This window comes from Oryx dammah, unplaced genomic scaffold, assembly GCF_014754425.2.
Source record: "Oryx dammah isolate SB20612 unplaced genomic scaffold, SCBI_Odam_1.1 HiC_scaffold_24, whole genome shotgun sequence".
NCBI classification, from domain to species: Eukaryota; Metazoa; Chordata; class Mammalia; order Artiodactyla; family Bovidae; genus Oryx; species Oryx dammah.
In genome coordinates, this window is record NW_024070208.1 from 80,582,788 (window position 1) to 80,600,236 (window position 17,449).

The 17,449-nt window shown below is 44.0% G+C and overlaps 1 protein-coding gene across 1 annotated transcript in view; it reads right to left on the minus strand.

The window, feature by feature from the left end:
* ARGLU1 (arginine and glutamate rich 1) overlaps nt 1-765 on the minus strand; it is a 26,796-nt gene extending 26,031 nt beyond the window's left edge. Inside the window, exon 1 of the mRNA XM_040267297.1 lies at nt 98-765. Coding sequence (XP_040123231.1) covers nt 98-444 — 347 coding nt within the window. The 5' untranslated portion in view covers nt 445-765. The remainder of the gene's footprint in view (nt 1-97) is intronic.
* Between the last annotated feature and the right edge of the window lie 16,684 nt (nt 766-17,449).

The window sequence follows — 17,449 nt, forward strand, 5'->3', positions numbered from 1 at the left end:
CCCCTCTCCTCAGCACCCCCCTCTCGCCGTCTCCCCTGACCAACCCCCCGTCACCCTCACTCCCCTCACCCCCACCATCCCCCGCGCGGAAGCTCACATTTTCCGCTGCCGCTCGAACTCTGCCTTCTTCTCCTCCTCCTCTCGCTTCTGCTTCTCGTCCAGGCTGCTGCGCTTGCTCACCGTGCGCCCGAAGATGTCGATGCGGTCGGGCGGGGACGAGGCGCGCTCCCGGTCCCGCTCGCGCCGGGACACGGCCGTGTTGGTGGAGCGCGAGCGGGACCGCGACTCCCGCCGCCGGTTCCGTTTACTTTCCCGGGACTTGGAGCGCTTCCGCACGCGCTCCTTGTCCCGAGAGCGCGACCGGGACCGGCTCCGCTTCTTGTTGTGCTTGCTGCTCTTGGTGTGTTTGGAGCGGGACGAGCTCCGGCTCCGAGACCGGCCCATCCTTCCGGGCGACGCTCTGACTAACCGCTGGCTTCGGGCCCTGCACGTGCCGGGCTACCCGCGCCTCCGCTTCCGGACGCGAGCCGGTAGGCCTGTCGAGGCCGAGGGAAAGAAAGCTGGTCAGCGAGCTGACTCTCTCGTCTCTCCCTGAGGTCGAGGGCCGCCGCGAAGGCCGCCTCCAACGACAAGGCCGCAACGCCAGGAGTTGCTAAGATGGCAGCCGCGGCCGACCGGCCGCCCCTCCCACAATGCCCCGCGCTCAACGCGCCGTCGCGCGAGCCCCGCCCCCGACGCTCCCTGCGGAAGGCGTGGCCGGAGCTTCCGAGCGCACTCGGCTCTTTCCGCCGGCCTGCCGCGCGGGAGGCCGACTCCCTGGCCTCTGCTCCAAAGCACTTTTGCTTCCTGGTAAGATGCTAAGGTCGTGATCTTGGGCTCGTCCGGTTTTGGCGCAGGTGAAAGGTGCCTCAGTACGAACTGACTGACAGCGTTATTTCTTAGGAGCTGGTTTCGTCAAGCAGGCCAGAATAGTGTCACTGACCCTGGCTACAGACCACTTTCCTCTGAGCTGAGCTCACTGGTGCTGTGCCCTGGAGACACCGCACTTTATGACGCGGTTGTGCAGCTCACTGGCTGGCAAGGAGGCTGGGATACAGGAAAGCCAGGGGTTAATGCAGCCCTTCAAAGGCCAAGTGCAAAAATTCAGATATCTCCATCAAAACTGAGTTTAGTAAGAGGCTTAAAACTCGAGAGAGATAAGCAGAGGGAAAATTAGCAGTTTTCCTTTTGAACAAGTAATAACCTATTAAAAAGGAAATTATTTTATCTGCAGTGGCATCAAAAACTGTAAAGTAGTTAGGAATAAAGTTTAAGGAGTTACAAGATCCTGGTGATGAAATAAATCCATTACTCTTGGTGAAAACAAGACTTGAGTAAATGAAAAAAATGTGCCAGATCTTTGGATGAAAAGTCAGGACCAAAAATAGGCCAATTCTTCCCAAGTCAAATTTGAAAATTAGCACAATTGACATCAAAATCCCAAATTCTCTCGAGGGTGACTTAAAAATAATTAATTTAAAATTTTATGTAGAGGATCACACGGTTGTAAATGGTCAAGAAAACCCTAAAAAAGGAGTAATAATTTAAAAAAAAATTAAACACCAAGCTGTTAGCACAGAAATAGGAATAACCATCAGCAGACTGATAGCACAAATCCAGTTTTTTTTTTCTTTTTTTTTTAAGATAGATTGAAGTAAAATAATATTTAATAATATAGAGTGTACAGAATTACCTTGTACTGGAAATATTTCTCTCAATCTGTTACATGTATAATATGTGTATACATATTATGGGCTTGTCTGATGGCTCAGACGGTAAAGAATCTGCCTGCAGTGCAGGAGACTGGGGTTCAATCCCCAGGTTAGGAAGATCTCCTTGAGTAGGAAATGGCAGCCCACTCCAGTATTCTTGCCTGGGAAATCCCATGGACAGAGGAGCCTGGCAGGCTACAGTCCATAGGGTCACAAAGAGTTGGACATGACTGAGTGACTAACACTTTCACACTACACTTCATGCTTACATATAATTTTCCAAGCAAGAGTTCAATGGTACATGAACCAAGAACATCCAGGTGTTCAAGCTGGATTTAGAAAAGGCAGAGGAGCCAGAGATCAAATTGCCAGCATCCACTGGATCATAGAAAAAGCAAGAGAGTTCCAAAAAAACATTTACTTCTGTTTTATTGACTATGCAAAAGCCTTTGACTGTGTGGATCACAACAAACTGAAAAATTCTTAAACAGATGGGAATACCAAACCACTTTACCTGCCTCCTAAGAAATCTGTATGCAGATCAAGAAGCAACAATTAGAACTGGACATGGAACAATGGATTGGTTTCAAATTGGGAAAGGAGTATGTCAAGGCTGTATATTGTCACCCTGCTTATTTAACTTATATGCAGAGTACATCATGCTAAATGCCTCGTTACTTTGCTGATAAAGGTCCATCTAGTGAAAGCTATGGTTTTTCCAGTAGTCATGTATGGATGTGAGAGTTGGACCATAAGAAAGTTGAGTGCCAAAGAACTGATGCTTTGAACTGTGGTGTTGGAGAAGACTCTTGAGAGTCCCTTGGACTACAAGAAGATCAAACCAGTCAATCCTAAAGGAAAATCAGCTCTGAATATTTGTTGGAAGGACTGATGCTGAAGCTCCAATACTTTGGCCACCTGATGCGAAGAACTGACTTACTGGAAAAGACCCTGATGCAGGAAATGATTGAAAGCGGGAGGAGAAGGGGACAACACAGGATGAGATGGGTGGCATCACCAACTCGATGGACATGAGTTTGAGTAAGCTCTGGGACTTGGTGAAGGACAGGGAAGCCTGGCATGCTGCAGCCCATGGAGTCACAAAGAGTCATATGCAACTGAGCGACTGAACTAAGCACATCTGCTATGAGGGTCATCTGATGTTAAAGTCAGTTTTTTCTTGGTAGTTGATATATTGGTTTCCTAGAGCACCACAGTCAGACTGGTGGCACAAAGCAACAGAAACTTAATCGCTTGCGGCTCTGGGGTCCAGGTGTCCAAACGCAAGATGTCGGCAAGGTTGGTTCTTTTGGAGGCTCGGAGGAAGACTGTATTCCATGCCTCTATCTTAGTTTCTGGTAGTTGCATTCTTTCTTTCCTTGGCTTTTCAATCTCAGTCTCTGTCCTCACAGGGCATTCACTGTGCATCTGTTCTCTTCTTCTTCATGTGTGCTCAGTTGTGTCCAGCTCTTTGTTACTCCGTGGACTGTAGCCCACCAGGCTCCTCTGTCCATGGGATTTCCTAGGCGAGAATATTGGAGTGGGTTGCCATTTTCTTCTCCAGGGGATCTTTCTGACCCAGGAACTGAACCCGGGTCTCTTGTGTCTCCGGCATTGGCAGGCGGATTCTTTACCACTGTACCACCTATGAAGCCCAGGTTCCCTTCTTATGTTCAGTTCAGTTCAGTCACTCAGTCGTTTCCGACTCTTTGCGACCCCATGGATTGCACCATGCCAGGCCTCCCTGTCCATCACCAACTCCCAGAGTTCACTCAGCTTCACGTCCATCGAGTCGGTAATGCCATCCAGCCATCTCATCCTTTTTTGTCCCCTTTTCCTCCTGCACCGAATCCCTCCCAGCATCAGAGTCTTTTCCAATGAGTCAACTCTTCACATGAGGTGGCCAAAGTACTGGAGTTTTTCAGCTTTAGCATCATTCCTTCCAAAGAACACCCAGGACTGATCTTTAGAATGGACTGGTTGGATCTCCTTGCAGTCCAAGGGACCCTCAAGAGTCTTCTCCAACACCACAGTACAAAAGCATCAGTTCTTCAGCACTCAGCTTTCTTCACAATCAAACTCTCACATCCATACATGACCACTGGAAAAACTATAGCCTTGACTAGACGGACCTTTGTTGGCAAAGTAATGTCACTGCTTTTCAGTAGGCTGTCTAGGTTGTTCATAACTTTCCTTCCAAGAAGTAAGTGTCTTTTAATTTCATGGCTGTAATCACCATCTGCAGTGATTTTGGAGCCCCAAAAAACAAAGTCTGACAATGTTTCCCCCTCTATTTGCCATGAAGTGATGGGACCCGATGCCATGATCTTCGTTTTCTGAATGTTGAGCTTTAAGCCAACTTTTTCACTCTCCTCTTTCACTTTCATTGAGAGGCCTTTTAGTTCCTTTTCACTTTCTGTCATAAGGGTGGTGTCATCTGCATATCTGAGGTTATTGATATTTCTCCCAGCTAATCTTGATTCCAGCTTGTGTTTCTTCCAGCCCAGCGTTTCTCATGATGGACTCTGCATATAAGTTAAATAAGCAGGGTGACAGTATACAGCCTTGACGTACTCCTTTTCCTATTTGGAACCAGTCTGTTGTTCCATGTCCAGTTCTAACTGTTGCTTCCTGACCTACATATAGGTTTCTCAAAAGGCAGGTCAGGTGGTCTGGTATTCCCATCTCTTTCAGAATTTTCCACAGTTTATTGTGATCCACACAGTCAAAGGCTTTGACATAGTCAATAAAACAGAAGTAGATGTTTTTCTGGAACTCTCTTGCTTTTTCCATGATCCAGCGGATGTTGGCAATTTGATCTCTGGTTCCTCTGTCTTTTCTAAAACCAGCTTGAACATCTGGAAGTTCACGGTTCACATATTGCTGAAGCCTGGCTTGGAGAATTTTGAGCATTGCTTTACTAGCGTGTGAGACGAGTTCAATTGTGTGATAGTTTGAGCATTCTTTGGCATTTCCTTTCTTTGGGATTGGAATGAAAACTGATCTTTTCCAGTCCTGTGGCCACTGCTGACTTTTCCAAATTTGCTGGCATATTGAGTGCAGCACTTTCACAGCATCATCTTCCAGGATTTGAAATAGCTCAACTGGAATTCCATCACCTCCACTAGCTTTGTTCGTAGTGATGCTTTCTAAGACCCACTTGACTTCACATTCCAGGATGTCTGGCTCTAGGTGAGCAATCACACCATCGTGATTATCTTGGTTGTGAAGATCTTTTTTGTACAGTTCTTCCGTGTATTCTTGCCACCTCTTCTTAATATCTTCTGCTTCTGTTAGGTCCATACCATTTCTGTCCTTTATCGAGCCCATCTTTGCATGAAATGTTCCCTTGGTATCTCTAATTTTCTTGAAGAGATCTCTAGTCTTTCTCATTCTGTTGTTTTCCTCTATTTCTTTACATTGATCACTGAGAAAGGCTTTCTTATCTCTTCTTGCTATTCTTTGGAATTCTGCATTCAGATGCTTATATCTTTCCTTTTCTCCTTTGCTTTTCGCCTCTCTTCTTTTCACAGCTATTTGTAAGGCCTCCCCAGACAGCCATTTTGCTTTTTTGCATTTCTTTTCCATGGGGATGGTCTTGATCCCTGTCTCCTGTACAATGTCACAAACCTCATTCCATAGTTCATCAGGCACTCTGTCTATCAGATCTAGTCCCTTAAATCTATTTTTCACTTCCACTGTATAATCATAAGGGATTTGATTTAGGTCATAACCCTGAATGGTCTAGTGGTTTTCCCTGCTTTCTTCAATTTAAGTCTGAATTTGGCAATAAGGAGTTCATAATCTGAGCCACAGTCAGCTCCTGGTCTTGTTTTTGCTGACTGTATAGAGCTTCTCCATCTTTGGCTGCAAAGAATATAATCAATCTGATTTCAGTGTTGACCATTTGATGATGTCCATGTGTAGAGTCTTCTTTTGTGTTGTTGGAAGAGGGTGTTTACTATGACCAGTGCGTTCTCTTGGCAAAACTCTATTAGCCTTTGCCTTGTTTCATTCCATATTCCAAGGCCAAATTTGTTATGTTAGTACTAATTCTTTTAATTAGGACCCACCATAATCCTGTAAGATCTCATCTTAATTGTAATTAAATCTGCAAGGATCCCATTTCCAAATAAGTTCACAAATGCAGGGTGACATGAATTTTGGAGGGATACTGTTCAATCTAAGACAGATGGGTTTTTTAAACAACCTTATTTTTCTGCATGTCATGAATTCTTTATGATTAGTACATGATATTTTACAAAAAGAATAAAGGGATGTGTCTTTTTTAAAAACTGTGAGAAACTCCACAATCTATCATAAGGGTGATGCTTTAATTTAGTGGGGAAAGATGGGTTATTAATAAATGCTGCTGGCATAATTAAAGTAAAAACATTAAAAATACAGTTAATTTAATTTAGATTTTTGCATCATGTGCTGTGCTTAGTCACTCTGTCATGTCTTACTGTTTGTGACCCCATGGATTGTAGCCCGCTAGGCTCCTCTGTCCATGGGGATTCTCCAAGCAAGAATACTGGAGTGGGTTACCATGTCCTCCTCCAGGAGATCTTCCCAACCCAGGGATCGAACCTAGGTCTCCCACATGGCAGGCAGATTTTTTACCATCTGAACTACCAAGGAATCCCTTTGCATCATAACAGAAAGCAAATTAAGATGGATTGAAATCTAAATACATAGGAAAGCATAAAATATCACTCTTAAATAATTATATGAGACATAGAATATGTAACTATGAAGCAATGGTTTTACCACCTAGAGATTTGTTTTTAATATAAAATCCTGTGTCCTCTCGCCAGAGATTCTCAGAGTGCTTGGACCCAAGCATTTTCAGTGAGCACCCTACATGCTTCTCTTAGAGGCACTCCATCAAGAATAGTTTAAGAAAAAAAAAAAAAAACTGGAAAAGAAAAGTGGATCAAAGCCATTCAAATTCCTATGAACTTGTCTCTGAAGATGCACTGAAGCCATGAGGGACACACACACTTCAGTTGTCCACTTTATCAAAGTTTCGGCATTGCACACTCCATGAACTTACATGCAGAGACACAAAAAGGTCAGCATCATATCAGACTTCTTACCAGAAACCATGCCTAGTAAAGGACAGTGGGGTGACATATTCGGAGTTTTGAAAGAAAAAAAAAACAACAATGACCTAGAATTTTGTATCCAGCACAATTATCCTTCAAAAGTAAAAGAGAAATACAGATCTCAGAGAAGCAAAAGTAGACCTGCCTTTCAAGAAACAGTTTGAAAAGTTCCTCAGAGAGAAGGAGAAGGAGAAGGGTCAGAAACTCAGATCTCTGTAAAGAAAAGAAGAGTCAGAGAAGAAATAGTGAAGAGTCTTAGATCATCCTTGGAAACCCTTACTGTTAATGGTGCTGACTGTTATCTGAACCCCATACTCCTGGAAAACAGTGACAATTAAGAGATTTCTCATACTTTGTGTTTGGAGAAAAAGCTCACTGCAAGGAACCCGTCCCCCCCACCCAACCCCCTGTAAGACCAAATGAGACTTAACAGGAGTACCTTGATTACTTATGAAAAGGTCAGACACAGACCCTCCAAATTTCCGTGCTTTATCTCTTAAATGAGCTGAACTATTTTGTCCCCACTGATCAATGGGAGCAAATGTGTGTTATCAAACTTTGGTTAAGCTTCTGTCACGACATATTTCGAAATGGCTCCTACCCCTCACCCCCACCCCCAGCTAAACAAGGGGATTTTTCTCCCATCTTCCCCATGAAAACCTGATGGAGCTGCTGGACATGAAATCCATGGAAATGTGGGGAACCCTCGCTTCGTCTGTTAGCCCGTCGTCAGTGTCGCGCACTGTGCTGTGGGAACCACGAAAGCCCTGCTCCTGGTCCCAGAGCTTCTGCTGTGTTCTCGGCCCTCACCTGTCTGTAGTTTTCAGGCTGTTGGTTTATCCCAGGACCTCAATTCTCTGATGGAGCTAAGAAAATTCATTGACTTTCAGTTTGTACAGGGCTTCACTGGTAGCTCAGACGGTAAAGAATCTGCTTACAATACAGGAAACCTGGGTTTGATCCCTGGGTTGGGAAGATCCCCTGGAGAAGGAAATGGCAGCCCATCCCAGTATTCTTGCCTGGAGAATCCCACGGACAGAGGAGCCTGGTGGGCCACAGTCTATGGGGTTGCACAGAGTCGGACACGACTGAGGGACTAACGCTTTCCCACTTTCAGTTTATGCAGCTCTTTTCTTGTTCTGAGAGATGGAGACATGACTTCCAAGCTTTTTGTTTTGTTTTTACAGGTAATTGTTTTAACTCCCACAAGAATCATATACCAGTAACCTAGGAATTCACCTGTGTCTTTCAGATAATACAGCCTTAAAAAAATGTGAGTGAGCTGTGACTCATATCTGGATTTCTTTTCCCCATGTAGCATGAACAATCTTTTCTTAAAAAAAAAAAAAAAGAGTTGACATATACCAAAGAATCCCAGAAATTAGCGTTTCAGTCCCAGCCTGTTCCTATTTGCCCTTTTTTTTTTTTTTTTTTAGAATGAGACATTTTAAGAATGGCCTACTCTCCTCTTTCTTTCCTTTTAGTCTTCAGTTTTTAAATGTAAACTTAGCCATTTTATGTAAGTGCCTTTGTGGGGTTTATAGGCAGGGGGGATTCGCGTTTATTGGCAAATCATCATGTGTCAGGAACTGTGCTCAGTGCTTCTCAGGCTTGAAGATGCACTGGAAGCAGCTTAAATGCTCACGCTGGCAGGCTTCAGGAGTTGCAGCCTGTGGGCTTCAGCAGCTGTAGCTCCCAGGCTCTAGAGGACAGGCTCCCTAGTCGTAGTAACTCCACTGCACGTGGGATCTGCCCACGTCAGGGACAGAACCTGTGTCTCCTGCATTGGCAGGCGGATTCTTTGCCACTGAGCCACCAGGAAAGTCCAGTTCTGTTGTTTTCAAGCGCAGATTTTGAGGTAATTGGTTACAGCAGCCACAGGGAACTAATACACTTAATACAGTATCTTGGTTTTCCAGGTCTCTGAATGTGTCTGTACCTGCCAGGCATTTCAGGGGCTGCTGAGAACACTTAACACCAACACAAGCCCTCATCCTGCTTTGTTTACTTGGCTTAATTAGGAAAAAAGAAAAAAGATGTTTACATTATCAAAGTAAATCAGCCGTATTGTACTTAAGAGCAGAGAAGCCTCTGGTTTGCTTTTGCTTTCAAATACTTTTAAAGTACAGCTCTATTCTTCAACAACAACAAAAAAATTTCTCCCCAGGGGAAAAAAGAAATATATATGTGATTAATTGCCAGGATATTTGCTTGAGTACTGTGCTGCCAAGCAAGTGTTTATCATCTGAAAATCTTATGACATTTAGAAAAAAACTTCTTGGGCTAGCCTTATACTTTGTTTCTCTGTGCTGCAGAAAGTTAAAATTCAGAACCAAGTTTTATTTCATTTCTCTTCTCAAGTCAAGTACAGTCTTTTGGCTTTACTTGGACTCGAAGATAAAATAGACTAGGAATAAATTTTTCCTCTTTGCTCTCCGTTTAAAAATCCATAGTAGTGGAGGAAAAATAGTATTCATTTTCATGCTGCTGCAACAAGCCACCCCAAAACTGGCCTAAAAGAACCATTTTTTCATGCACAGAGATTCTGTGTACAGTGGGAGATGCCATCCAACCCATCTCGTCCTCTGCAAGAGGCATCTCTGACTCAAGGGACATTGAGTTTGAGCACACTCTGGGAGACGGTAAAGGACAGGGAAGCCCGGTGTGCTACAGCCCACGGGTTGGTTAAGACTCAGACACGACTGAGTGAGCGACAACAACAGTGGGAATGGCTTGTCTCTGCTCCAGGTTGTCTGGGGGCTCGGTTGGGAAGGTTCAGTGGCAGATAGCAGAAGGGGGACGACGACTCGATGGCCGGGGGCATCATCTGGAAACTCAGCTACATCACCTGCCTGTGGCCTGGGCACACCGTGGGGCCTCGTGCCAGCTTGGTGCTCCCAATGTCAGTGACCCAAGAGAACAAGTGAGGCAGAAACTACCCAATCCTTTTCTCAACGTGACTTCCAAAGCCATGCCATCACTTCTACTGTATTCTGTTTGTAACCATTGAGTCACCAGGGTTGGTGCAGATTTCAGGGGAAGAGGCCTCTTCCTGGGGGCTCACAGAATGTGCAGGTATGTTTAAAAATCATCACAATACTCTTTACGAATAAATGTTTCAAAGAACATGTAATGAAACTAGTGAGGCATTCTAGGTGGAAGATACTCTCAGGCTTCTGTCTGATTTTGAGTAAGATTTTGCAGCTCTCTAGCCCTCGCTGTCCTCAACTGCAGGATGAAGGGCTGTACTAGGTAGGTCCCCAGCTCCTCTGCAGAGCTGTGGTTTTACAGGTCTTCCTGTAACTGTACCAACTGAAATGTTACAGGTTCCAGTTTGAATTTTACAGCTGATGTTTATCGGTCACATTATTTTCTGTTGTCTTTCCAGTTTTAGAATATTTTTTAAAAGTCTTTCACTTATAGTATCTGCTTGCTTTGCTTTGTGTAGAGTCTTTATTTATTTGCATCCTTCTTTGGGGGGTTTCCCTGGTGGCTCAGTGGTAAAGAAACCCCCATCAATGCAGGAGCCACAGGATCGATCCATAGGTTGGGGAAGATCCCCTGGAGAAGGAAATGGAAACCCACTCTGGTATTCTTGCCTGAGAAATCCCACGGACAGAGCCTGGTGGGCTACTGTCCATGGGGTTGCAAAGACATGACTTAGCAACTAAGCAACAAAAGTAAGTGTAATTTTTACAAAAGTAGCCAATAAAACAAGAACTGTTGTTGTTTATCACTAAGTCATGTCCGACTCTTTGCAACCCCATGGACTGTAAACCGCCAGGTTCCTCTGTCCATGGGATTTCCCAGCAAGAATGCTGGAGTAGGTAGTCAGTCCCTTCTCCAGGGGATCTTCCTGACCCAGGGATCGAACTCAGGCCTCCTGTATTACAAGCAGATTCTTTACTGTCTGAGCCACCAGAAAAAGCCCCCTTATTTCCTCTTGTTCCTGCCTTTATCCCCCTCACCTGCATGGTTAATTTCTTCTTTCTCCTGGGTTACTTCGTCAGTGTGCAAAGATACTGAATTAACTTCCATGGGGAAAAACAAAAATGCGAGTGCTTGCTTATGCACACTTTTCAAACAGCCTCTATTTCTTGTAGAAATAGCTTCACCCTTACTCCTTCTGCCCTGAACTCTCTTCAGCTGGAAGCCTGTACTGCAAGAGCGCTTGTCCATGTCACTGATGACCCCGAGCTCACAGAACCCAACCATCCATTTGCAGTCTTGACCTTAATCACCACTCACATCCTGCCGTTCTCCGGAAAACACCGAACTAGCTCAGGGCACCGCACCCTCTCTCCCACTGGCCATTCCTTTGCATTCTCCGTCTCTTCCCCCAGGCCTTCTGATTATCTTGTCTCCCTTGGAGATCCCACAGGCTCTGCACACCAGCTGCATGCTCCTGACCCTCCCAAACTTGTATTTCCAGCCTGACCTTTCCCCCCGGGGGTTCAGACTTATATATCCAGCCACCTGCTTAATATCTCCACTTGGAGAAGTCCTAAGAATTTCAACCAGAACATGTTCAGAACCAAACTCCTGATTCCTGATGTTCCTTACAGAACCTTCATGCATCTCCAGTTCTTCCCACCTCAGCTGTTCCAGCCATACCTCTTCCTCTCCTGTGTGTCCAGTCAAACACCAAGTCCTGTGAGCTCCAGGTCAGCTTCACAGCTTGAATCTAGTCCTGTGCTGGCTCACGTGGTCAATTTTCCACACAGCTACAAAGGTGCTCATTTAAGTGATGTGAATCAGAGCACACTTCCTACATACAGAACCTTCATCAACAGCTGCTTCCCTAGGAGCTCAGTTGGTAAAGAATCTGCCTGCAATGCAGGAGACCCCGGTTCGATTCCTGGATCAGGAAAATCCGCTGAAGAAGGGATAGACTACCCACCCCGGTATTCTTGGGCTTCCCTTGTGGCTCAGCTGGTAAAGAATCTGCCTGCAGTGTGGGAGACCTGGGTTCCATCTCTGGGTTGGGAAGATCCTCTGGAGAAGGGAAAGGCTACCCACTCCAGTATTCTAGCCTGGAGAATTACATGGGCTGTATAGTCCATGGGGTCGCAAAGAGTCGGACAGGACTGAGTGACTTTCACTTCCACTTTCATCCACAGCTGCAAAGAGCCCCCTGCCACTCTAAATCTCTGAACTTGTGCTGGTTCATCTCTGTCCAACTGCCTTGGCCTCCCCTCCCCGACCCAGTCCTGCCCCGGGGCCTTTGCACTGGCTGCTTCTCTACCCCCAACTTTCACAGATTTACTTCCTCACGACCTCTGGGGCTCTGTGCATCTCATGTTCCCTTTGCTCCTTTCAGGCGTGCTGAGACCTCAGTCCTCTGATCGTGCTTGGTAAGACTCCTCTCCTGCCCCTCTTGCCTTGCTGTCGCTCCATCTTCTGCCTGTGTTCCTCCTGCTGATCACAGTTCCTTCATTTTGTGCCTGTGGCTTCAACAGAAGCTTCCAAAGGCAAGGCTCCTGTGCATCTCATTTATGCCGTGTTCTTTGTGCCTCAACGGTGCCCAGAACGTACTATTTGCTCAGTCAAGACTGGCTGAATGAATAAAGGAATGAATGAATAGAAATGCAGAAACAAGCCCGTGTTTATTCATAATTTTATTCTATTGATATAATGAAGGTGGCGTTATACAACAGCAAATAAATGATATTTAGTGGTACTGGGATGATTAGCTAACTAACCACTTGGGAAAAAATAAATTTCATATCCTACCTGATTGTATATAAATAAATCAATAAATATAAGGTGAATTAAAGTCTTAAATTTAATGTTTTTATGTCTTATGCACACATACACATTTTCTTTTTTATTCATATTTTAAATATTTTAAAGGTAAAAAATGAAACTGTATTAGTGCTTTAAGGATTTTTATTTTCTTACATGTATATTTTGGGTGACTATCAAAATGTGACTCTGAGGGAAAAGTAGTAAGAGAAAATATTTCTAAATTTTAATAAATAAGAATTTAAAGAGTCTTATGATGAAAGTTTTAAAAGAATGTTTAAAATTAAATGGTTTGGTAAAAAGATTTCAACACATGTTGTAAAGACCAAATAGCCTTAAAATATAAAAAGAGCTTATAAGTTAATAACAAAAGTGAATATCCAGTAAGGAAAGGGCATAAATTTCATTAAAGAATGAAAGACAAATATTAACATTGTCACTAATAATTAAAGACTCATACATTTAAACACTAAATGATTCTATTTTTTTACCATATAATGAAGATTTTTTAAAATGCTGACGTCAACAATTATTTTACCGGTAGGGGAAAATGTAATCCTGCTCACTGCAAGTTTAAAATAGTGCAACTTTTCTGGACAATAATTTGCACTACTAAATTTTTTTTTTTAAAATGCAAGCCAGTCAAGCTCAAATGTATACTTCTTGGAATTGTTTGTAATAGTTAAAAATAAGAATACAGCATAAATATTCAAAAAGAAGGAGGTTATAAGATAATATATATCCATATAATATATATCCAATGAAATAGAATGAAATCACCATGAATACTGATATAGATGTATAATATTCATATGGAAATACCTCATATATAGTAAAGAAATGGTTGAAAAACATTGATAGTATTGTTCAATTTTTGTTGATTTTTGTGTTTGTTTACATGTTTATTATATGATAATCATAGCAAAATAAGTATGCTATTATAATAAAAATAGTATCAGTAGGAAAAATAGGAATTACTAAAGATTAATTTACAATTTTTAAATTAAAAAAATGAAATGTAAATAGGACATTTAACAGGTAAGTAAAATATGAAAATTTATCATAAGTGCACAAGAGAAGAATACCAGTTGGTAACTGGAACATTTGCTTTATCTTTTTTCTACACACGTAATATAAAAATATGCTCTTGTTGAAAATATTTAAATGGTAAAGCACTCGCCTGCCACCGCAAGAGATATAAGAGCTGTGGGTTCAACCCCTGGGTTGAGAAGATCCCCTGGAGGAGGGCATGGCAACCCACTCCAGTGTTCTTGCCTGGAGACTCCCCATGGACAGAGGAGCCTGAGAAGCCCCAGTCCATAGGGCTGCACAGAGTCGGATGCGACTGAAGTGGCTTAGCACGCAGCACGCATGAATAAGACAGTCTCCCTCAGTATCTTTTCCCACAGAGATAATGTCTATTATATTTGTTGCACATACCTCCAGATGTTTTCCTGTATTTATCAAATATATTATTTGTTTACTTTTTAAGATGACTTAACCACGTCTTAGGAGTTTTGGCCTGTCAATAAAGTAGAGATTTAACATGTTTTTTAAACACTACATAATATTCCAGAGCATGTGAACAGGATTGTTACTGAACTATTTTCCTTTAATAATTCTGTTTATTTACCTGGGCTTCCCTCATAGCTCAGTTGGTAAAGAATCTGCCTGCAATGCCGGAGTTCCCGGTTCAATTCCTGGGTTGGGAGGATCCCCTGGAGAAGGGACAGGCTACCCACTCCAGTATTCTTGAGCTTCCCTTGTGGCTCAGCTGGTAAAAATCCCAACAAAAAGTGTATGTGCCAACGCTGCAGCAAATCCTATAGACCAATGACAGAAGGATAAAATAGTCTTAGTAGCCATTCTACTTGGTTAGTTTCACTTTGGGGCTAAACTTGGAGGATCCAAGTTCTTCAAGTTCATTGTCTTTTACCAAAAAAAAATTAAGGATTATTTTTTTCTCCAACCTCCTGGGAATTATGTCTGCAAGATTCCTTCTCATACTAACCCTGCCTTGTTTAAACAGTATTCACCTCTCTGATCAGCAACACCACCAAAACAAATGCTGTTGGCTCATCAACACTTTCTGGTTTTGCTGAATGGAGTGTGTGTTTCCGGAGGGAGACAGGGAGAAAGGCAGGAAGGATCTGAATAAGACTGGCAGCTTTAGTGGCCTTTGAAAGCCTGGCATTTGGCAGGCAACACCGCTTTAAAGATTCACCTGCATGATATCTGAAGGTCAGAACAAAGGCCATTCAGAACTTTAAGTCTATGATTCTCTTATTTGCTTGGATGAGTATGGACTCCAGCTCATTTTGAAATAACTGACATTTCTTGCTAGGGCTTAAGATGGTTTCGTTGAGGTTGGTTCCACTCAATAGTGATGGGATTAAAATGCAAAGTCATGCATGGGTAGAGTCAATTTATATCTGTGGGGAAAGTCATTATTATTTTTGCTTAAACAAGCTGTATATCACACTGGGCACCACCACTGAGTCCGCAGTCATTTTATTTTAAACGTGGGCCTCTGTGGTTGGTCGCCGAAGCTCTGCAGGCATGGGGGAGGGTGTGTGGGTGGGTTGCCCATGTGTGCCTTCACGAGCATTTATTTAGAAAACTTAGAGCTTGGAATAAAAGCAAAGCTTTATCCCAGTTGAGAGGGAATAAGGTTGCTTCATTACTAGTGCCCAGTCTGCATTCTCATTTCCAGTTGGAACTCACTATAGGGACTTTCCTTTAAGCACAGTTGTTTACTTGCTAAGTCGTGTTTGACTCTTTGCCACCCCAGTGAACATGTAAATAGCACTTTCCATACCCTTCCCAAGGGGCTACTCTGGTGGCTTAGAGGTAAAGAACCTGCCTGCCAATACAGGAGACCTGGGTTTAATCCCTGGGCTGGGGAGATCCCCTGGAGTAGGAAATGGCAATCCTCTCCAGTATTCTTGCCTGAGAAATCCCATGGACAGAGGAGCCTGAAGGGCTGCAGTCCATGGGGTCACAAAGAGTTGGACACAACTGAAGTGACTTAGCACAGCACACCCTTCCCAAACCCCAACAGAATGACAGAAAACTCATTTTAGGGACTTCTCTGGTGGCCCAGCAGTTGACTTCACCTTCCAGTGGAAGGGGTGCCAGCTCAATCCCTGGTTGGGGAGCTGAGATCCCACATGCCTTGTGGCCAAAAAGCCAAAACATGCAACAGAAGCAATATGTAACAAATTCAGTGAAGACTTCAAAAATGGTTCACATTAAAATATATATATATATATATATAGACATATATGTATATTTTTAAAGGAATGGAACAGAAATAAAGCATATGCTGTTGTATGGAAAGAACAGAAGTCATGATTTCAGGCAAGCTGAAGTCATCAACCAAAAATGACTTGAATCAGTAAAGTTGTTTGAAAGAAAAGTGAAAGTGAAAGTCACTCAGTCATGTCTGACTCTGCGGTCCATGGAATTCTCCAGGCCAGAACACTGGATTGGGTAGCCTATACCTTCTCCAAGGGATCTTCCCACCCCAGGGATTGAACCCAGGTCTCCTGCACTGCAGGCGGATTCTTTACCAGCCGAGCCACCAGGGAAGTCTGTCCTCGTGTCATGTACTTTCTTGCTCACCTCGAACCTCCAACACCTTTTCTGTCCTCAGTCTCCTGTCCTCCTTTAGTTCAAGGGACACTAAAAGCAATCAGAAGAGAACCTCCAGAGGCTCCCATCAGCGTCCTTGCCCTCCTGTTCACATGAATATACTCCCTTCTGTATAATCTGTCTTTTCCTCTGTTCACAGAGCTGAACTGGGGCTTCCCTGGAGGCTCAGTGGTAAAGGACCCACCTGCCCGTGCCCTCCAAACCATTCTTGCTCTTGGCATCATCATGCTTCTACTCTACTAGACAGTCCCCATTAGGAAAAAAAAAAAGATCCCAGAAAAAGATACCCAATGCTGCAACAAAGACCTGGGGCAGCCAAATAAATTTCTTTTTTAAGAAAAGACCCCTTGATTCTGTGTACTTATTTGGCTGCAAGTCCGTATTTCGGCCCCATTTGCAGTAGTGCTTCCCAGAGTAGCTGTCTCCGCCCAGTGGATGCCATTCCTCCCTTCTCATTCTCTCTCTTGAATACACTCAGTAGGTCTGTGCTCCTGCCTGACTACCCAGCCTGCCATCGTTGTTCAGTCGCTCAGTTGCGTTCAACTTCGAGACCTCATGGACTGCCGCACGCCAGGCTTCCCTGTCCTTCACTGTTTCCCAGAGTTACTCAAACTCATGTCCATTGAGTCAGTGATACCATCCAACCATCTCATCCTCTGTCGTCTCCTTCTCCTCCTGCCTTCAATCTTCCCCAGCATCAGGGTCTTTTCCAAGGAGTCAGTTCTTCACATCAGGTGGCCAAAGTATTGGAGTTTCAGCTTCAGCATCAGTCCTTCCAATAAACATTCAGGGTTAATTTCCTTTAGGACTGACTGGTTGATGCTATCATTAAGGTCTGAGTGCTATTCATGTTGCTAAACCCACGTGGACCGTGGCCCCTGACCTAGTGACATAAGCATAGATAGCCTCAAGGTAGGACAGACCGTGCATATCTCTACCCCGAGCCTCCCTGGGGGCTCATCTCAAGGGAGTCACAGGTTCTCGCTTAGCTCTTCCTCCTGCTCTGTCCCACTTCTGGTACTAACCCTGACCCTTCTCCCAAGGTCACTCGCTGAATATGCCTCCTGAGCAGAATATGCCTCTCTCAGGCTCAGCTCCTAGCAACCCAAGCCAAGAGAGCTCCTCTGTGCTCATCGCTGGGTGTTGAGAGGAAAACTGTCCACATCTGTGTCAAATAGACTTCCCTGTCAC